At 44.1% G+C, this 22,622-nt stretch overlaps 1 protein-coding gene across 3 annotated transcripts in view; it reads right to left on the minus strand.

The window, feature by feature from the left end:
• Nucleotides 1–22,596, minus strand: part of LGR4 (leucine rich repeat containing G protein-coupled receptor 4) — a 91,189-nt gene extending 68,593 nt beyond the window's left edge. The window contains exons 1-3 of one of the 3 annotated variants that reach the window (XM_061356561.1): nt 22,457–22,596; nt 20,448–20,513; nt 17,470–17,550 (exon numbers count right to left, since the gene is read on the minus strand). Coding sequence is in view for 1 of the 3 variants with exons in the window: in XM_061356560.1 (XP_061212544.1) it covers nt 11,660–11,844 (185 nt within the window). In the remaining 2 variants the exon portion in view is untranslated. Of the gene's footprint in view, nt 1–11,659; nt 12,125–14,791; nt 14,930–17,469; nt 17,551–20,447; nt 20,514–22,456 lie in introns of those variants that run through there. The other 2 variants (XM_061356562.1, XM_061356560.1) reach the window with 2 other exon arrangements.
• Nucleotides 22,597–22,622: the final 26 nt, after the last annotated feature.

Consider the following 22,622-nt stretch of genomic DNA (forward strand, 5'->3'; position numbering starts at 1 on the left):
TTGCAAAGGACATGCAAAGAAATACTGGAAACGGTCATACGTAAAATACCTCTGCAATTTCACTATTGATTCACACTATGGTTCACCTATTCTCTTAAAATCAGAAGCTACTTTTCAATTTGACACAGTAGTTTAAGAAGGACACCAGCAATTAAAACATATACACACTTCTTGTCCTTCTCTGCAACATCACGATGCAGAATTAATGTACTGTCTGTCAAAAGAAGGGGGGGAGGGGAAGAGAGAGGGGGTTGATAAATGTACATATATCATGATCACTTTGTAGGAATTTCAATTCCCCCAGTACCTCTACATTGTGAAACACCAAGCAGGGACTGGTCGCACAAGAGCTATCAGTGCAACTCCTGCGTTCAACTAGTGCCTATTGAAGAGAAGTACTCTGGAATAAGGATAACTCCTCAGTAATGTTGTAATTCCAGAATGCTGCAACAGGGCAGGAAAAACACCCAAGTTCTTATTTAAAGAAAAACACCAGCTAAAGTTCAAAATAGTACCTGTTGCTTGTTTAGCCATCCAACAGAACCAACCCCATGCAGGTGACTCTATATCCATTTTTGCCATGACTAATATTTACTACTCCAAGATTGTAGAAAAAAGATCAAAGTCCAGCTGTACTCTGAACAAATGGGGCGGGGGGGGGGGGGAGGGGGGGGATGAGGGAGGGGTGACAGACTCCAGCCTGCATAACATGGCTTTATCAGACATAGCAAAACAGACACATACACAAATGTTTGCCAATTTGCACAGGATTCTATAAAACAGACTCATGTTTTATAGAACGCTCATGAAGGAAGATTTTATACAGTCATGGTATGGCAGAATTTCCCAACTTGGTGATCACTTGCACATTACTTATAATTTGAAGCATTTGCTTCTATCCTATCTATTGTGGTAACAAAGCTTACATGGGCAAAAAATTATTAGTCTGGCAGACATCAAGAGAGCAAGTAGTCAAGGATCAAACTGCACAAAGCTCCTCCAGCCTTCCCAAATGTCTCATCCAGAAAAGCCCAAAGGGACACAGCAGTTCCACACTAACTGCAGACGAGGAGTGGGCCCCAAGCTGTATCTTCTGCCAGGCACTCGAAGGACAGAGATGAAACAGAAGCTGTCTATTCCTATGGAAGATGCCATAGGACAAACCAATTTGCTCAACAAAGTGACCTACAGTATCAATCTGACTAATAATAAATCAAATCAGACTGGACATCAAGTTCACTGAGACAAATTCACTGCAAAAACAGCATTAAGAAGGAATATTTTTATGTTATCATGCCACTATTCTCTATTCCTCCTGGCACTGAATCAGCTGAGACTAGATGATGCACTATACCTGCAGGAAATGGGGAATATATTTGGCAAAATAAATATCCAAGGTATTTGGAAATAAGCATCAATCTCATCTGTGTTACAGATCAGTTAGTTATTAGGGGAAAAACTTTACCTTATGTGAGTGAGGAAAAAATGGCACACTTACTTCAGAGTTGAAAAATACATGTATTTTAAGAAGGAAAAAACTGGCTTTGCTGCACAAATGCAGAGGCTTCTGCTGAAACACTAAAGAACTGCCATTTATTATCCTCAAACCATATCAAAACCCTGCTTAGAATTCCTAAATATTAGGATACTGTACATTTTTGGTATGGAAATCAGAGACCTGTCTTTTCAGGAAGCAGGTTAAAAAAAACCAGCATGTAAACAAACTAGTTGACAATGACATGTCAGGCAAGTCAATTCTAAATCAATGATTGACCTGGATATTGAAGAGATTTAATGCCTCCACTAAACACTTAGCACAGAGCCAGCAGATTTGCCCTTGGAAAAGACATAGATTTTCTACATCTAGCAAGACTCATACTAGTTCTGTAAAATATTAACAGTCTGGTCAATATTAGCACATATCTTTTTTTTTCTTTTTCCCTTTTTTTAATTTTCTTTTTTAATTTTTTTTTAACCCAAATGTTAAAAACAAAAGCAGTAAAAAAAGTACCTAAAGGCAGAAGCCTGTACAGATCCAAATCACCGGCAACTACATTCTCCGAATAGGGCCCCTTACACAGGACCATATCCTTTTCTCTCCCAGCTCAGTTTGCCCCCCTCTTAATTCCGTAAAGACCACCACAACCCCAAGGAGACAACCAGAGGAAACACAGTAGGGTGAGAACTGCTTGAGTGAAACACAACTAAAAAAGATGAACAAGGAGTTTGCAGATTGCTGCTGGCAGCAGCTTTTCAAAATTCCCTTAAAGAATGTGTAAGTCTGGGCATAAGTGCATCAATCTTCCAAACAGCATGGGGCTCCCTTCAGTAGGTTCAAGGGCTCCTAACTTGCTGGAGCAGCTCACAGAGTACTGAGAGAGCAACAAAGCCCGTTTTCTAATCTGAGCAATGTTTCCCCTGGTTAAAAATACATTTTTAGGCTCTCAAACACAGTACCTGAAAAAGAAGATGGCTCCTTCATAAATTTTAGGTGCAAGAAATGAATGAAGGCCAGATCCACCAGGTCTGCCAAGTGAGGGCATGAGGTTTCCCCACAGAAAGACCCACTGCCCCAAAGAGAGATGCCTGCACACTTAAGTCTCTTCACTTTTCCAGATGAACTACCTGTACCCACTACTGTTCTGGAAAAGTAGTATTCAGAAAAATAGCAAGGGTTATTTTAAAAAACATATGAAATGGAATTTTACAAAGGACAGACATGACACTCCTTAGGTGAAATTTTAGTAACAAAGAAAGGACTGAAGCTAGACACCACCAAGTCCTTTTAATGAGGCATGGAGCAGCAAAGCTTTCCTCAACATCCTCTCCTGACCTGCACTATCCTCTGCTTCAAGGCAGTGCTGCAACAGGAGCAAACCATCCATGCTTTCTGGACACAAGCCCAAAGCCTTGAATGGGGAAAAACTCTCACTTTCAAGCTAACACACCAGTGTTTGGATCACAGGAAGAGCTAGTCCCATTTTGTGCTCTGAAAGGGAACATAATGGGCATAGGGGGAGACAGACCCCAATGCACATTCCAGAAAGACCCTTGCATCCGCGCTTGCAACTTCCACACCTACTGAGCACCATATGCCAGCCACCACAGTACCCAGATGGTTAACAAAAAAACACAGAACCATAGAATGGTTTGGGTTAGAAGGGATCTTAAAGCTCATTTAGTTCCAAACACCCTTCTGGAACACTTTCCACCAGACAATCCTCAGTACCATGTAGAAGAAATAAAGGCGACCATGGTGAACTCTACTGCCTGTTCACATTATTGGTAATGCAATGCCAAAAGAGTTTTGCTCTACATCCACGATTCCAGTCCCACAGCAAAGTATGACGCCCTTAAGCAAGAGTATTTTGAGGGCTCACAATAAAAACCCTGTGGCTAGCTTACCAATCTACCACAAAGTTTGAAGCCCCCAGCCCTCTGCCCTTGCAAAGACGGGAATGAAATATTCCATATGTTTCCTTTGTCAGAGACATGCCTATTGAAAGCACAGCCACACCGCTCTCCCCGCTGGGGCATCGGGTCAGGCTATTCATCTGTAACCATGCAGATGTCAAGAAGATAATGGGAAAACTCCCAAACAAAAACACATTTTCACAGAACAAGGTCCTAAAATATACAATTGTATTTGCAGCATTATTAAGCTAAATTAAACAGGTTTAGGCCTCCCCTGCATACCTCTGTAATTGCACATCCATTTATGATTCACTGCTAATTGTGTGCCAGTTAAAAACTCCAAACACATTTGCTCAAAAAGTATAGGGTGAAGAAAGTCCTTGCAAGACCTAGCATTCCTTCAGGATTGGATGGGGAGAGGAAAGGAAGTACACTACCAAAAAAAAAGTCTTTATGGTTTAGTAAAAGAAAGCTCAACTGGGAGCTGCAAATACAGCTGTTTCCTCTCTGAGGGCTTACTGCTCAGGGTACTCCTCAAAAAGCTCTCTACGACTTCACATGACTTCACATTTATTTCATCTTTTCCTCAAGATAAAAAATTAGCACTTCCTCTCTTGCAGGAAAATGAATAAAATCTCTTCTTTTCTGCCCCAAAGAGAGCCCCTTCTGCATAGCTTCTATACCTTCTTCCAGACCACCTTGACGGTTTGAGGCTCCTCCTGCATTTTTAATGCAAAGCTTACAGGAATTAGCTAGTATATTAGAAAAAAAAAAAAAAAGTTACAGTTCTTAACCTTTGTGATAGTTTTCCTACCCCTGAAGAAAAAAAATGGCTATTATTTTTTGATCTGAAGTTAAGAAAATACTAAAATCAGACTCAAAATTTACTTCAATGGTATCTTTACTGTGCCAGAATCTTGAGGCCAAGCTGTCAAAAATCAGCAGCCATTGTCTGAATTACCTACAGTTAACAAAGTTATAAAACAAGATTTTTAATTACATGTGTATTTATCAGTATTAGACTTTAAAAACATCAACAACAAGAAATAAAACCACTGATGCACTCTGAGCATCAGATTTCAACCACAGACCTTATATACCTTATAGTTATCTCCTGTTATACCAAACAAACTTCTGGCTACATTCAAAACTGCTATCACTTGAGAAACATGAGAATCTTTCTTCAGTAGTGAAAAAATGTATTGCTCTTACCTTCCACATACTCATGACTTCACAGGTTTCCCTACTGAATTGTATTCATCAAAAATAAATGCAAAAAGCACACAAGAGAAGCGTAAGGAATTTATTTCTGTAATGCTATGTTTAAAACATTATCATATTGACTGACATGACACATAATGCTATCAGTTAGCTATTACATATTCAAATTCAGCAGTCATTTTCAGACACCTACTTTAAGCTGCTGTTTTTGAGACAGTCCCCTCTGTTGTTTTGTAAAAGATGCATATCATTACTGATGTCAGTTGACTGTTTTATGCAGAATGGGCTTTCAAATCCAGGGAGAAGCTGAAATACAGACTTCCCATAATCTTTCAGCAACAGCAGTATGTTTCTGGGAAATGGAAAGTTCTGACCTTGTGACAAGCCCTTAACACTTAAATCATTCAACAGTAAAATAAAATGGATTCTGCTATTTCAGCTATGCATTTTGAAATAAATAACATCAGACTTGGAAACTTTCAATTTCAGTGAAACTCTGACAGCTGTAGTAACTAAGCACTTTAAAAGAAAAGAAAAGAAAAAAAGGTCAATTTTTTTTTCAGGTAGATCACATGCTGTTTCTGCATGATTTAATTACACTTTCCAGGCACCCATACATTTAATGATAGATGCTTCTCATTGGGACATATCAGCTTTATTTGGAACACAAAAGTGAATAAATCCGGGCCTGACTTTGAAACAAGGATTTCAAAGATGTTTATAGTGAGGGCAGTTATTTATATAGTAACGTCAAGATCTTCCTCTCTTCTGATGTGCCACCCATCACTGCATGCAGCTCTACATCAACTGAACCAGCTGCTTGTCTATCAACAAAGGAAATACTAACAGCTACCTCCACATTTTCAAAAGGGCTGTGCAGGGCAAGCCGGTGGTGGGAAAGCTTCAAGAACCAACATCACATGACCAGAACTCTCTTCTCAGACCAAAGTTTGAGAACATCTTATCAGAAAACTGCAGCCGTACCTGAAAGGCAGGTATGGGAAACCACAGAAGAGTATTTCCCACTGCAACAAAATCCTAGGTCACTACAGCAGCAGATGGCAAGTTTACCAGGTGGGGAGGACTCCCAGGGACCATTAACCCATGAAATTCTGTTCATACCTCTGTTGGCAAACATCTCAGAACATTTAAATCTCTGTTGCTTCAGTTTACAAGCTTCTTGAGATAGAGATGGCTGCTTCTCTTACCCTCTCTCATGTAGCCTTTCCCACCTTTGTCTCCTATTTCTAGATCACACAGATTTCTATAATTCTTCCTCAAGCTATTTTTGACTTTCTGCTTCTTCCGTAAAGAACCCCAAAACCACAACTTGGCAGCACAGAGCTGCTGCCTGAAACACATTCATCCCTTAATAGAATAACTGCTGGCCATGAAGTCCCATGCGGCCATGCTGAAGCTAACCAGCCCCATCCATTTCACTTCCTTACTTGCTTGCAAAACAAGGAGCAGGCAAACCTGAGCTGTTAGCAAATCCTCCATAATATAAATACAACATCAGTTCCTGCCCATTCCCAACAGGAAGGCCACCTTTAGGAAGAAGCTTTTAAGAAAAGCACAAGGGTGACTGAGAAGAGGGTCTCAGACACTCAGAGACACTCCTGAAGCCCCGCAGCTCCCAGGCTCTCTAAAATGAGATATGGGTGCTCAGCCCTTCTGAAATCTAGGCCAGTAATTTTCTCTGGGTAAATAAGAGCTTGTGTTTTGCAAAAATTGCTGGCTTAGATGTAGAATACAAAACAAATAAAGATCCTTGCGGAGGAGGTTTCTTTGGGTTTTGTTTTGTTTTTCAGTCCTTATATTACAGTTTCCATATTTTGCATCTCAAGCAGAGAGTTATTAGTAAATTCCTCTCAAGAACTGAAAAGGTAATTATTTACTAGCATAAACTTGCTCACATTAAAGTCCAACTTTTTTTTTTCCACGCTGAAGAATCATCTTAGCATTTATTCCCCAAAGTCACACTTAGGAGCCTCTGCCAGGAAGCATCAAACAAGAAATGTCATATTGCTGATACAAATGCTCAACTTACAAAATAAAAGCCAAATACCTGACAAATTACATGCTACAGCAGGGTACTGGGGTTTTTCAGGGGAGGGATAAAAGAAAAGGAGGAAAACACCAAATTTTCTGCCAACAAAGAAGATTAAAAGGGTAAAAAACATTTAACAAACTTTGAAACAACAAACACCTCACTTTTCTGTGCACTACCCAAGAGCATCTACTTGTTTACAAGACTGACTGACAAATCAGACAGCTTGAAATTAATCATAAAGACTGCAATCTTTGAGTGAAAGCTGCTGGAGAGGCCGCCACTGGGTGCTGCTGGATGCTGTATCAAACTCAAGTCCCCCTTCCAGCCCGTAGGATTGCACAGGCATGTGCAAATGCAACGGAATTTCTGCCAACTAACAGGAATATTCCCATTAAAATGATGTGACTCTGTCTTTCCAAAACTAGTATGGGAAATAGGCTTTTAAAAACCAAGAATAAGCCTCTTATTATTTGCCATCCCATCACCACCATGTGGCATAAGCAAGTGAAAAAACTCAACAGTGTCACTGTAAAACCTTCAAACCTCTAATTAGATAAGGCTTTTCTATCTCAGGAGAACTGCAATTACACTACATTTTCCAGACTCAAGGTCATGTCTGGACATCTTTACTTTTCACCATAATAACTCTGCCAGACAGCCTTCATAAAACCTCAGCCATGTCCTTTCTTGTGCTTATCTGACCAAAGCAGGGTGCTAAATATCTGTGTGTTTGTATGGGACACATTAGAAGAAGACATCTCACATCTACCTACTGCATTTCATCATCATCCTACAAAAAACAAAAGCGCCAGATGAAACAACAAATAACAAAATGCACAAGCTCTGCTGAGTCCAAACAGAACCATACCATTTTTGCCACTGATACATAAACAGAGCAGGACATGTAATGCTAACATGAAACAGTGTAGATACTTCCAGACAGTAAGCACACATTAAAAAAAAAAAAAAAACCAAAACAACCCAGAGGATCAAGTCTCTGTGATTGCTGAAGTAACCTGTGGTATGAAACATACAAAAGAAGGATCCTTCTAGGCTGCCACATCTTGATCTTACAAATCTTGTGCATAACACAGCACACAGAAAGACAGACAGTATTAGGTTAAAGGAGTAATAAAAAAAAGAACAAAAACAAAAAAGACCAAGATGACCGTTTCAGAATGAAGTTCTATCCTCTAAAGCAGCCAGGGCTCCTAAGCGTGCCTTTCACAACTCAAAGTAAACTTAAAGCAAGGGACCCTACCACTCCCTAAAAATACTAGCAAGAAGCACCAGAAGGTAAATCAGCTGTATTGGTTTTACCTTTCAAGTGCCCAAAATACAATAGCAGGCATTGAGAACGGACTACATTTCTCATGATTGTCAGGCAAGTCCCTAAAACAGCCAGGTCTATCTAAGATGTGTCCAAAGTCACCAGCTAGAATTATCTGCTTTTCATCTCCTGCACAAGACTCACACATGCATTAAACCTCTACAACTACAATTTGAGTTCTTAAACTGACACCCATGAGAAACACAAGTACCAGTATGCCCTACCATAACTGTCTTCCACTAAAATGGATGTTTTCTAGCACGTCATGTGAAATACCATAGCAAAGATCAGGCGTGTACCGCATTGGTTAAAAAACCCAAACAAACAACATTTTCACATTCTTGCACAGGCATCTCAACTTGCTAGACGACAGTTATTTTGCAACAAAGCAAAATCACAACCTTCATAAACAGAAAAACAGGCAGCTGGTAATTAAGAGTTACATAAACACCTACCTAAATTATACAGAACAAATGGCCACCTACAGTAAAAGTATCAAGTAATTATTCATGGTCATGTCCTCCTGACTCCTTCCCATCCCATCCCCTCCAGCCCCTCACAGTGCCCGGATCTAGTGCTGCCACCTCTCTCTTGTCTATCTCCCCAGAATCTCTCCACCAAGATGACTGTGGTTGGGATGACGTACTCACCTTTCTTCATTCAAATTCTATTTCTCAAAGCACACTGATGACTCAAAAGTAATGAGCTATAGATGCCGTCTTTCCAAGCTGCTTGGTCTGGTGCAACTACCCTTATGTAACCATGCTGCACATCAGTAACCATGCAACCATGCATCACCCTGCTATCACCCCAGTCCTCCTCTCCCTGCACCTAGCATCATGGTTGCAGAACCTTTTGCCAGGTATGAGTGGAGTGGATTTAATGTACATTCCACAAAAAGAAAAAATCTGTTGTGTTTGGAGGAGCTTTCTAACCACTGCAGTAAGCAAAGAATGAGCAGCAAAGCAGTCAAGAGCTGAGGAATGGGAAATAAGGAAAGAGGGGGGGAACCTGAAAGGAGGTGCTTCTGAGGCTCTACAGAAGTCACTGCCTGACCACTCATGGCAGCCCAGGAAACATGGCTGTGTTTTCAAAATACACCTTTGGAAGTTATGTTAAATTATTAAAATTAATGTGAATAAATTAAGACTGCAGGAAAACAGATGTAAGAAGAATTAAATACCAACCCCCTTCCACAGTTCTCAACTGCCTCAAAACTCATTCACTGCCAACTTGGGTCAAGAGTGAGCTGATTTCCTTCTCTTGCTCTCTCCTGGCCAAAGCAGAAAAGCAGGCACAACTTTGCTTCAATATCACAGAACATCGCCTGTAACACTCTTCCAACCATCTCTGCTGTACTGTGGACTCACTGCTGCTACGGCTATAATAAAAAAAGAAGCCCTGTAGCAATGCTAAGGGGATTTCCTGGCATCCTTACATTGCCTGACACAAAGCATAGCAAAGGTTTCTTCTCTTCACGTAGCTAAGACACTTTGCCATAACACAAATACGTCAGCTGCTGGGGGGGTATGTTATTTTCTTTCTTTTTCGCCCCTCCTCACAAGCCAACTCAGCTTCTCTGGCAAAACTGTACATTGCCCCGGCCAAGCAGATCTGAAATGAGCTTTTTATTGCCTACAAAACTGTTTTCTACATATCCTAAACTTCCAGTGGCCTCGCTACAACAGAGACTATTCAAGAACAGAAGTGCCAAGAAGTCACCCTTTTTGTTCCTTCTGTAAACAAGGGAATGGAACTAAACACAAGTGGGACCAAGAGTTTCCTTCAACTGCCACAGAACAAGATACCTAGAAAGTTTCTGCTCAGATTTAAGGGGCATAAAACCAACAGTGACGCAAATCCATCATGAAATACACTGAAGCATATGAAGAGCTCCTCTTACCAAAGGCCTTCAGCTGGTTTCAGGAAATTTACCTGGAATTTGCAAACTGAAACACTTCAGTGACCTTATCTCTAATGGGTGTTGGCTATGACAACTTGTACCATTAGACAAGGAATGCCATGTTGCAGGCACAAAGAGACGTACCGAGCCCATTTTTACAAGACAGACAGACAACATAGTAGCCATAAAACCTGGCACTTAAATGCAGCTTTTACCAGATAGGCTTCAAGTAGTTCATGAAATTGGGTAACTTTCCTGTTTTGTCTGTGAAGAGAAGATAATTTACCAGCAAATCCAAGGCTTCATGACATCAGCTCCCGACTCCCTACCCCACGCACAAAACACCGTTTCTGCCACAGAAAAACCACCACGAAGTCAGTTCCCTACAACGTAGCACAGGCACAGAAAGGAACAAAGTATTTCAGCACAGGTAACAACCGAGACCGGTAACTTTTGCCATTCATCAGGTACTACACAAGCAAAAGGCTCGGTAACCTTTCTCCACCCAGCTTGAACAACTAAAAGAGGAAAAAAAAAATAGATTTAAAAACAAAATGCAAACAGGTAGGAGAAATTGGAAACCTGCTCAGTAAACAACACATCCAGTAACTAAGAATCAGACTCTCTTTACATATTAAGTGTAGGGAAACAAAGAGGGGGGAGGGGAAAAAAAAGTGACATTTTCGTAGGCATATGCCGCTTCTGTATTTTGACAGCACGGCAGCTCACTACTGATGTGAACCCATGTGCTGTCACTTGTCGGGGTGCGCTCTGTGCTGCATGCTGTAAAGCTTTAGCAATAACAGACCTGACCACTGGCCCATACAAGACCTCGCTCCAAATCTTTGCTGAGAAGCGGGGCAAGACTGACAGGTTTTATTGTGAAACTTAACAGGTTTGTGGATTAGCAAAGCTACCATATTGAAAGCTGCAAATCCCTCTCTGGTCATGTCTCTACAAAACAGAGTGTTCATTCCTCAATTAAAGTCGTTATTACTGAAGTTACCAAAACTCAATGCAACATCCACCAGGTTGTGTCTGCTTATCATCACAGGATACCGCGAAAAGGGTTTTCAGAGTTTGTATTTTTCCCTATCCACAAAGAAAACCCCACAAAGCTCACGACGCTTGTTTAAGCTGGGGTTTTTTCCAAGGTTCAGCTGTGCAGATACACTGTGAGGTTTTGTAACAGCAAAGGCATCCTTATTTAACTGATTCACGCATGCTGAGGGCTGGAAACGCCTTAACTTTGGGGAGATCAGCTAGCCTGGAAGCTGGTTTCTGGAGAAAACTGAAGAGAAAGGGCGCTGCAGTGCAAGGACATAGCACAGAGGCACACACACGTGCAGGCAGCGGGTCCCCTGCCTTAGGACGGCACCAGGAGCACATCGAACCCTACGGGAGCTCCCCCCTCCGCCACCAAAGGCTCCCCTCGCCAACCCTCCCAGACTTTTAAACCTCCGAGAGGCCAGGCCGGGCCCCCCGCGGGGCAGCGGTCAGGCCCAGGTGCAGCCTCGGGCCCCGCCGCACTCACCTGCCCCTGCGAGCGGCCCAGCGGGCCCCGCCGCTGCCCACAGGCCGCCTCCCACGGGCCGGGCCGTGGGGGAGCTCGGCGGCCGCGGTGGTGGCCGTGTCAGACCCGCAGCAGCAACGAAAGATACGTAAACACACGGTTATGGGGGGGGGTAAATAAAGGGGGACAAAGCACCCGCCCGCCCCGGCCCCCACCCCGACTCACAGGGCGTGCGTGAAGGCGCTGAGTCCTGGGGGCACGGCGGCCAACCCCCGCCCGGAGCAGTCCACGCCGCGGTCACCGTCGCAGCTGCAGGACGCCGGGCAGGGCGGGGGGGACGCTCCGCCGCTGGGCCCGGCCCAGCTCCCCAGGCCCCAGGCGACGAGGCCGAGCAGAGCTAGGCACCGCATCGCCGGCCCCCGCCGACCACCGGCTCGGCCCGCCGCCCTCCGCACACTGAGCCTCGCCACCGGCGGGCGGAGAAAAACGAGAGGTTTAAAAACAGCAACAACAATCACAACAAAAGGTAAAAATAAGAAGGCGCCTCCGGCCGGCGCGGCGCTGGGGCCACCTCAGCGGCGCGCCCGGGAAGCCACCCCTCCGCCGCCTGCCTGCCCCATCCAACGCCCGCCGCCGCTGCTCATCTCAATCCAGCAGGTCCCGCGCAGCGGCGGCCATGGCCGACTCAGCCCGCACCGCTGCCGGCGGGTGGCGGTCCCCAGGGAGCGCGGAGCGCGCCGGCTGCCGTGCGCCCCGGGCCCGGGCCCCGCGGCGGGGCTGCCTGCGGCGGGGCTGCTGCGCGCCACCCGCCCCGACCCAAGCTCGTTCGCTACGAGCCGCGACGGCGGCTGCTCTGCGCCCAGTGCAGAGATGCGTATGCTAATGAAGCAACCACCCCCGCCACCCGATTGGCGCAGAGGTCATTAATATGCAAAGAAGAGCGCGGTAACAGCCAATGGGAGCGGGGGGGCGGGAATACCCAGCTGCAGAGACCCTGCCCCTACGCGCTCCTGTCGGCCCCCCGCCCCGGACGCTCTGCCGGAGCCGCCGCGACCCCCGGGACTCCCCATCCCGGTGTTCGTCGGGGTGGCTCCGGGCTCCGCAAACGTGACAGGACCTCAGCAGCCGTGGGGCCATGCTGTCCCTGTGCTGCAGGAAAACACCAGTCCCCGCGCCGCCAAGTGCCGGCATGAACTGCTTCCCGACTTGCACCCCGTGAGAGGTGACAGCAACAGCCGGCTCCTGGGCCTGGTATAAGAGGAGGCTGACTGGCACTGCACTTCCATCCCCTTGAGCAGGGATGCGGTGCCGTGCTGCTCCCTGACTGCTAGACATAGGCAAGAGGGGAATGTGTCAAAAACTCATCTCAAAACAGTTTTGCATTGAAAGAACTTTTTCCCAGGCACAAACCCCTCCACAGATGGTATCTGGCTTTGATGACAGGTTTGCATCATAACCACACTTATGCCAGGGGCCAGTCTATGTCCTCTTCTCCTTATTGCCTTAAAACAAGTAAAGAAACAAATCTGAAAACCCATCTACCCTTGGGGTTAGGATCCTCATTTTTACTTTGGATGTCTCTTATCTACAGCCACCATCAGCAATAAGCCACGTGTTCAACTTGGCTTTCCTATGCTCCACACAATACTGTGTCTTACTGGGGATGTCACAGCAGCAGCACTCAGGCCACACCAGTTGGGCCCTCTCACTGTTGGCTCCCTCTGATCCAGACCCTGTAACAGGCTCTGAGGTGACAGACCTGGCTGAAGCGAGCACTGATGGCACCAGAGCCTGCTCCAGTGGCCAAACACACCATCTATTTTACATGTCTGCTTGGGATGCTCTGAAATTGCCTGGGGAGCTGCCTCCCCGGTTCCACCGTTGGCACAGCCCCTGGGTGCAGCCTGAATCACAGCCAGGCAGGTGGCTGCACTGCCCAACCCAAACAGCAGAGGTCCCAGAGACCCCATGACAGATCCAAGCTTTCCTAAGCCCTTCTGCCACTACATAGGTACCATGCTGTTCATTTTGTGGATCAGTGATGGAGGAGCACAGAAACAGGGAAGTGACTGACAACCTGCTTGCACTGTAGCAGGGAAAACATAGAATCATAGAACCACAGAACGATTTGAGTTGGAAGGGACCTTAAAGTTCCCCTACTTTCAAAACCCCTGCCAAGCAGGAACACCTTTCACTAGATCAGGCTGCTCCAAGCCCTGTTCAACCTGGCCTTGAACACTGCCAGGGATGGGGCTGCAAATGGGTCCAACAACATCACGCTGTGTGCACCTAGCTCCACTGACTGCCCCAAACCCAAGAGCAGATTTGCAGCAATGACTGAACCTCAGTCCAGATCAAGAACAACTGTGCAACACATGGCAGCTGGCACTGACTTCAGGTTGCTGTAATAGCGTCCAAACCAGGAAGCAAAGAGGCAGTGTTCACAGCAACCCTGGCTCGTCATGGGTGCTCTGATCCATGTTGCCGGGGGTGGGGGATCAGAAGCTGAAGGTCCCCCATACCTTACCTTACCAGGGGCTGCCCTCACCAACATGGACACTGCAGAGGAGACTCTCTATGCTGGGCTGAGGTCTGGGCTAATCTCACCTTTCCTGTGCTGAGGTGGAGGAAAAGGAGAACGGCATCAGCTTCAAAGTGTTCACTAGGTGACATTTCAAAATCAGGCACGTAAAGAGCTGAAGACTGAAAATCATCTGTGCTCAAGATGGTAGAGTACACACCAAGGACACTAGAAATACAGATCTTCCAGACACAACCTTTACCTCCTATATTTCTCCTTATCAGTTTTCAATGGTTTAGTTCCTTTCTAAAAATGTTAACATTATTTTACCTAGTTACTGAAAATATTATTCTCTTCCATACTGGGAATCCTGTTCCCAATACACTGATTTTGTATGAACTTCATCATTCGTCACTGCAAAAATAAGGTCATTTTAATAACTTGCTATGTGCTTGTCTTATACCTAGTAAGCAGTACAAGGTTCTCACCAAAACTGAATTTACCAATGTAAGATAAGGCTTTGCCATACATATATAGACACATGATGATTGCCTGTCCTTCTCCCTGGTTGGTCTTGTCAGCGGAAACATATCAAAACTGTGTTGTCCTGACAGCCCCTGAAGCTAAAAACACTGCACGTTCATGTCACTGTTTCTGTATCTGTGTTCAGGGACAGAGATGGAGAAGCACCAACCAGAACAGGGAAAATATAATTAAAAGGAATTCTTTTCTGGCCATATTTCCACAAGCAGACCCAAACCAATCCAGGTAAGCAAAGTGACCTCCTCCCCCCGCCCCGCCTGGCAAAGAAAAACCAGCAGAGTGCTTATACTTACTCTGTAAACAGTCTCACTTCAGTAACCAAAGATAATGGGAGCAGAAATGGCCCACACTGAATGCACCATGTTGGGAAGATGAACAGGAGCACGGAGCATACTGCAGCCGTGGGGACCTGCAACACCTGCAGAACTTCTCTGCTGGAAAAAACAAGGACAAATGATTTCTGGTAGAAACAGTGTAACAAAGCACTTTTTTTCATCCTTCGAAAACACTGGAATAGTTTCATTTTTCCTTTCAATCTTTGCCTGCTTTAAAATCTATCCATTTCTTTTCCCAGCCTGGCGTCAGGTATTTTTTTTCCTTAGTGGAGCTATCTCAAGTCTCCATCTTCCAAACTTCTGTCCTAGAAGCAATCCATTTGTTCTTTCCAATCAGACGATACTGCTTTGCTGCTTCCAGCTAGTCCATAACTTGTTCTGGTCAATGAACCAATCTCTGGCTCTCCCTTGCTATAGCACCATTCAAGGACTGCTCTCCATCAACAGCCCACCATTCTCTCTCTTCATAGGCAGCCACCAGTTTCCAGGTATTTATTGGGCTTATTTTCCTTTATAAGGAAAACCCTATTGTTTACTGCAAAGCTGGTTTGTTTATGTAACAAATATCTACATGCTGAGGTATTTTTAAGATGAAAAACATTATGGGTACATTTTATTAAATGACTTATTTAGCTAAAAATTGTATCCATGGACTTTGAAATTATCATAGTTTAGAAACCTAGTCTGAAACAATCCTCAACGCCACAAATTCCAAGAGGCATCCTCCAAAATATGGCTTGTTTAAAAAGAAATATCCCACACACAAAAATACCCAAACAAAACAAAAAAACCCCAACAGCAACAAAAAAATCCCCCCCCCCCCCCCCCCCCCCCCCCCGAAAAAAGAACACCACACAAAACAAAGGAGAGAAAAAAATCCTCTTTTAAACCAGGTGAGGGAAATGAGGATCTGACACCCAAGTCAATTAAAGAAAAAAAGAGAAATAAAAGATTCACTTCGTTTGAGCTCTGGAGAAACCACATTCTGCTCTTCTTCAGAGAAACTGGAAAGGACTATAAACCAGTCCATTGCTGCATGAGATCTTCAGGATTTAGAGCCTGATGTAGAGCTAGGTGTCTGTGAAACTTTTGTCAAGCATTTGCTGAAGAGGCACTAGGAAAGCTTCAAAGACACAGGGGAAAATTATAAAGAACCTGGGCATCGGACTTTTTTTCTGCTATTACCACAAAACTGTACAGCAATACAATAATTTCTGACAAAGGTCTGACAACAGTCCCACTTCAAAGACACAAATTTGTTTGGATTTGATGTGAGTTCAATTTGAAAGAACATACAGATGAAGACCTGAAACACACACATAAATAAATACAGTTTGAAGTGTGACTGGAGCAGCAGAACTCCTCAAGGCTGATTTGAGGGGAATGAGAATGTAAAGGTCATAGTCATGATTTGTTTTGCTGTAAGAAATTATTAGACTTTATAAAACAGGTAGCTCACCAGTATTGGACCAGCACATCATTCTCAGATTTTCCTTCTCCAACATTGCTTTTGCCAACTGATGCCATTGAAGCAGCGCTGATTTAAGTCTGATTTGTGTAGGTATTGCTATAGACCATGCTAATATTGGTCCAAAGTGGGGAAAAGTCTGGCAGAAGGAGGTAAGGACTGACACTGGGCCTTGGGAAAAATGATCCTGTCCATGACTTGACACAGGCAAAACTGCACCAGCTTTTTCACCTTCAGCAACTGACTGTCAGAGCTAAACTGAAGAGCCAACCAAGGTGATGCGCATGGAGGCTTCCATCTACACACTGGGGTAAGACGCTGTCAGTGTACTGGTCCTACATCACGAGCTGCTCCATCCCTGCTATGAAAACACAAACACACTTTAGAGCAGCTTTAATTTTAATTTATATCTGTCTAGTGGTAAAAAAACAAGGTTTACACTCCAATATGCTAGAAAGAGAGCTGAGAGATATATCCAAACCCTACTGTACCCAAGCACCATCAGCAAAAGCAGCTGCTGCTGCTATTTGAGCCTTGTACTGCTAGAAATTCAACTAACGCTTTGATTTCAGTTCCAAGGAAATTAATGTTATGCCAGAGAGCATCACATGGAGCTGCTATGAGGAGAGAAAGCACCAAGTCTGGAATATCTGCACTGACAAAGCAAGCTCTCTTAAAAATTATACTCCTTTCCAGAAAATAGGCTGGGGCTTTTACTCAATTGAAGTAGAACCAAAAATCACTTCAGGAAACAAGCATCAAGTGAAAAAGAGAGGCTAAACTAAGTTCAGAGTTTTGTTAAGAAAATGAAGGTAAAGATCCAAACCTTGGTGTAGCAGGTATGATTTCAGGCTTCATGAAAATGGTTAGACCAAAAAAAAATTGAGAATTATTTGGTAGGGTTAAAGGGTTGCTCAGAAAATTACTTTGTCAATAGGTATTTTACACCTCTGTAACACAAAAAAACTAATCAAGACAAACAAGACCACCAAGATCCAGCGTTCAAAACCAGCACTCGGAGAGCAAAGGAATACACAACTTAAATATTGAATAAAAACAGGAAATAAAATTCACTTTAAAAATGCTCATAACCAAACATTCTTTATAGGTAAACAATACTTCCAACAGTGCAGTGCCTCTACACCATTCCTGTATATGAATTACTTACATGGTCCACTGTGTAATGTATTTTGCAGTCTATCCTTGCTCAGTTACCCCAGAAACTGCCTCTGGAATGCAGTAGGCTGGGCTGTGAACAGAAAAGGGATGTTACACTGTAAGTATGAGAGAATAGCACCAGGCAGCTTATTCCAACACCTTCAGTAAATTTGATAGAGCAAAGCCAGAAGAGAGGAGAGTCCACAGCAGTGCGTGGTTTGCTGTTTTTTTGTTTGCTTGAGTTATTTTACCCTCCTCAGCTGTCTAGAATTAGCTCTCGATATTCTCCAGTACTAAGTATTCACCTTGGAGAAAAAAAAGGGAGAAGAGTTCCCACTGTAATGTAATAGCATCATAATCTAACAGATTAATTTTATCATAGCACTCTAACCCAAGGTTAATTTTCCCCTACAAAATATTCATTACAAGCACATTAAATCAAGTTTTTTGACATGCATTCTAGCATGACATAATTCTAACATTAAAACAAATCAAACGACAGCCAAAGCGAGATCAGCTCATGACTGGGTGTTTATATATGATGAGCAAATGCTTTGCATGGAACGGGTCCCAAAGAAGTAGCATCATAGAATCAGAGCAGTACAAGAAAGGCAGTGGACACAGAGCCACTATTACTAAGAGCTGAGTAGGGAAACACCCTGCAAGAACAAAGCCTAATAGCTCAAAGTCAAACCTACCCACTAATTCAACTGATGAAAAGACAATATCCATATCCACTGATAGGTATTTTGTGCATTTTAGCATATTTCAGGGTAGGTGGTCAGCTGAAAACCAGCAAGAAGGCAGGCAGGGGCAGGCAGGGGCAGGCAGGGGCAGGCAGGGGCAGGCAGGGTCTACCTGGGCTTACCCAGCACACTCAAGAGGCAGAGAAAGGGCCCTACTAACACCTGTTTCCCCAAATCCTCCTCAGAAAACAACAGGAGTTTTATTTTAAGCCACACAGCAGTTTCAGCTTTTTTTATATGCCACTGAAGCACTGAGCAGTATAAAATTTAAGGCAAGATATTATACTAGGAATTAAAAAACTTGAATGAAGCAGTGCTTTAAGGGATAAATCTGCCTTTGCAGAGGACCAGCTTAAGGATTATGTAGTTTTAAATCCTACTTATATCCTGTTTTGAGGAATTATAGTAAAGCTCAAGTAATGTAAAGGAGTAAACTTAACTTCAGTGATAAATTACTCCCAGAATGTGCCCGCAGTCATAAGCTGTTTAGGAAAATATTATTAAAGCTCCTGTGTTAGAATGAATAAAATTAAGTTTTTTTTATCAAAGAAAACTTGATTTGATATATTACTTATTACCACCACAGCATAACCCAGACGCTCTGGGAAAAGAAATACACATGGAGCAATACATGGGAGCTTATAAGGGAACAATTAATCAAAATCCATCATCTTTACCAAGTCTTGGGAAACGGGAGAGGTGCCTGAGGACTGGAGGAAAGCAAAAGTCACTCCTGTCTTCAAAAAGGGCAAGAAGGAGGACCCGGGTAACTATAGACCGGTTAGCCTCACCTCCATTCCTGGGAAAGTGATGGAACACCTTATCCTTGGTGCCATCTTATGGCATATCAAGGATAAGAGGGTTATGAGGGGCAGTCAACATGGCTTCACCAAGGGGAAGCCATGCTTGACCGATCTCGTAGCCTTTTATGAGGAAATAACACGGTGGATGGATGATGGCAGAGCGGTGGATGTGGTCTACCTTGACTTCAGCAAAGCGTTTGACACGGTCTCCCACAGCATCCTTGCGGCTAAATTGAGGAAGTGTGGTCTGGATGATCGGGTAGTGAGGTGGACTGTGAACTGGCTGAAGGAGAGAAGCCAGAGAGTTGTAGTCTATGGGGCGGAGTCTAGTTGGAGGCCTGTATCTAGTGGAGTGCCTCAAGGGTCGGTACTGGGACCAGTATTATTTAATATATTCATCAATGATTTAGATGAGGGAATTGAGTGTACTATCAGCAAGTTTGCTGATGACACTAAGCTGGGAGGGGTGGCCGACACGCCAGAAGGCTGTGCTGCCATCCAGAGGGACCTGGACAGGCTGGAGAGCTGGGCGGGGAATAACTTGATGAAATATAACAAGGGAAAGTGTAGAGTCCTGCATCTGGGCAGGAACAACCCCAGGTTCCAGTATAGGTTGGGGAACGACCTGTTAGAGAGCAGTGTAGGGGAGAGGGACCTGGGGGTCCTGGTGGACGACAGGGTGACCATGAGCCGACACTGTGCCCTTGTGGCCAAGAAGGCCAATGGCATCCTGGGGTGTATTAGAAGGGGGGTGGTTAGTAGGTCGAGAGAGGTCCTCCTTCCCCTCTACTCAGCCCTGGTGAGACCTCATCTGGAATACTGTGTCCAGTTCTGGGCCCCTCAGTTCAAGGACAGGGACCTGCTGGAGACAGTCCAGCACAGGGCAACTAAGATGATTAAGGGAGTGGAGCATCTCCCTTATGAGGAAAGACTGAGGGAGCTGGGTCTCTATAGTTTGGAGGAGACTGTGGGGTGACCTTATTAGTGTATATAAATATATAAAGGGGGAGTGTCACGAGGATGGAGCCAGGCTCTTCTCAGTGGCAAACAATGATAGGACAAGGGGCAATGGGTACAAACTGGAACACAAGAAGTTCCACTTAAACTTGAGAAGAAACTTCTTCTCAGTGAGGGTGACGGAACACTGGAACAGGCTGCCCAGGGAGGTTGTGGAGTCTCCTTCTCTGGAGACATTCAAATCCCGCCTGGACACGTTCCTGTGTAACCTTATCTAGGTGTTCCTGCTCTGGCAGGGGGATTGGACTAGATGATCTTTTGAGGTCCCTTCCAATCTCTAGCATACTGTGATACTGTGATAATGCAATCACATGATCAGAAATGATTTTCAGTGCAGTGCTAACAAATGATTTTTTTTTTAAGTCATAGATATGAGAATATCCCTGGTGAAGACTGAGGGGATGCAAAATAAGGTTGGATACCTTATTTTGGTATGTTCTCTGAGATGACTAGGTCACTCAAGACTGATTTCTTCCTGTACATGGAGCCTTAAAAGACAAACAGAAGCAATAGGTTTGGTTTGTTGTAGCATGCAACTCCTCATCACTGTCTAATGCTTCGTCTGCATGGTTCTTACTCAGATGCTGCAGTAGTACAGAGATTTTATTTATGTTCCTATTTTTAAGAAGTATAAACATCACTAATCTGTAGGCATCTTTGTTTCTGTAGGATTGACTTCAGATTGTCCTTTTGAAAGGCCCTTACAGTTACAAGGCAACTGACTGAACAGGCTCTGGCAGAGTCCCTATTACCAGAGTAACCGAGGAATCCCAGTCTGATTTTAAGTAGCTTGTATCTTGGGTGGGGGGGAAGAAGGGAAGAGAACTGCTAAGTAATTATGACTCGTCATTGAGTTGAGCTATTAGATACTAAGCTATGGTCAAAATTTGGGGCATAAGCAAACACTAGACATTTTGAGCCTCTCTTTCTTACGCTATCTTATCCTCCCTGCCAATTTTTTATCCTTGTCTTTTTTGCTCACCACAAAGTAATTTCCCATCATTTCTGTCTGGCTTGCCATGCAGCAAGGTTCAAGTTTCGTTCTGTAGTGTGAAGTTAAAGCAAAACCCACTCTGCACTTGCAGAACAAACTGAAGAACTGCAGCTGCCAGAGCACTATGGAGAACAGCCCTGATTCTGACTCTCAGAAGGCAGGTTCTTACAGTTCTTCTGCCAGGTGGCACTCCTCCCACAAATACTGAAGCCAGGCTTAACCGAAAGCCTGCCTTCAGTATTTGCAGATGGGGTGTATGCCACAGACAAGTAAGTCCTGGAGAAGCCATGAGCGTTTCTCCACCTCAGGGATTGGCTCACTTGGAGGCAGCCAACTCATTCCTGGAAATATTTTTATGTTGTCTTCTCTGTCATTATGTTAAGAAGGGTATATAAAAGCCGAAAAAGCCTTTAGGTTCTGAAATCACAACCAAGGCTCAAGGTCACACCATCTATTTCCACTGTAGAAGGGCTGATGGTCTCCAAGGGGCCAGGTGCTTCTCAAAGATGCTTTTGGTGAAGCAAACATACCAGCCACTGATAGATGGCTACCTGGGCCATAGAGCCACTGGCCACCATACCAAGACTGACCTAACAACATCATACAGTGCTTAGCATGCCAGACAGGATATGGAAATTAACGTGAAAACTTCGGGGGATACCCAGGACGAAGCAACAAACCTACTTGGCAATGCTTAATAAATGACAGAAACTTCAAAGACAACCCTCACTTTTCATGAGAAACTGCAGTCCTTTACCATCATGATCCATTTATTATTTATCTAGTTGCTTTCTGCTTATCTAATTAGAATTACTCTTGGTATGTCATTTGAATACATCCTCACGTTTTTCTAAAGCTGTTGTTCTACAGCTTGATTGCATTGTGCTCACCATCTAACACCAGCAGCAGCTTAGACACACGTTATCCACATTCAATACTTTCACAAAACAGCAGCACAAATACAATTTCTTAGGGACACCACATTTATCATGGAGATGATTGGAAAAAATGCATGGGTACTGCAGGCTCTCCGCTTCAGTAAGATTAATCAGGAGCCTGCCAAAAAAAGTGGGGTTTAGTATGTATAGGTATTTGTGTCTAAAGCTGCCTGCTTGTGCTGAGGGACAGGCTCACTTTTGCATGCCTCAGAGAGGAAATAGTTAAATTGGCCCCGAATTATTTGCAGAGGAAACTTCAAAAAAGCCTTATTTAATTTTCTACTGTATTTTCCCCCCACTTCTCAGAAACTTATCTTACAATACCAACCCCAAACCCTACAATTTCTTCGCAACATATTGGCTCCAGAGAGCCTCAAACTATTTGTCCTGTGTTTGTACACTGCAAAACACAATAGGATCCTGGTTCAAACCCAGGACTTCTAGGGGTTGCTGCAATGCCAGCAATGCAATAAATTACTAACTTTTGCCTTTTGCTTACAGCCCCTTGAAGCAGGTGAAAGGCCCACTGACTTACTTTCCTTCTGTCAGCCATCCAGTCTCCAGCACAGATTAGACTTGATTCAGACAACGCTACTGTACTGCTTGGACAGAAAAGCAGAGCCGCAATTAGATAAGAGCCTGGTAGATGTGGTTTTACTTACCTT

Source organism: Neopsephotus bourkii, unplaced genomic scaffold, assembly GCF_033783945.1.
Source record: "Neopsephotus bourkii isolate Nb327-2 ecotype Australia unplaced genomic scaffold, CSIRO-AGI_Nbou_v1 NB_860, whole genome shotgun sequence".
NCBI classification, from domain to species: Eukaryota; Metazoa; Chordata; class Aves; order Psittaciformes; family Psittacidae; genus Neopsephotus; species Neopsephotus bourkii.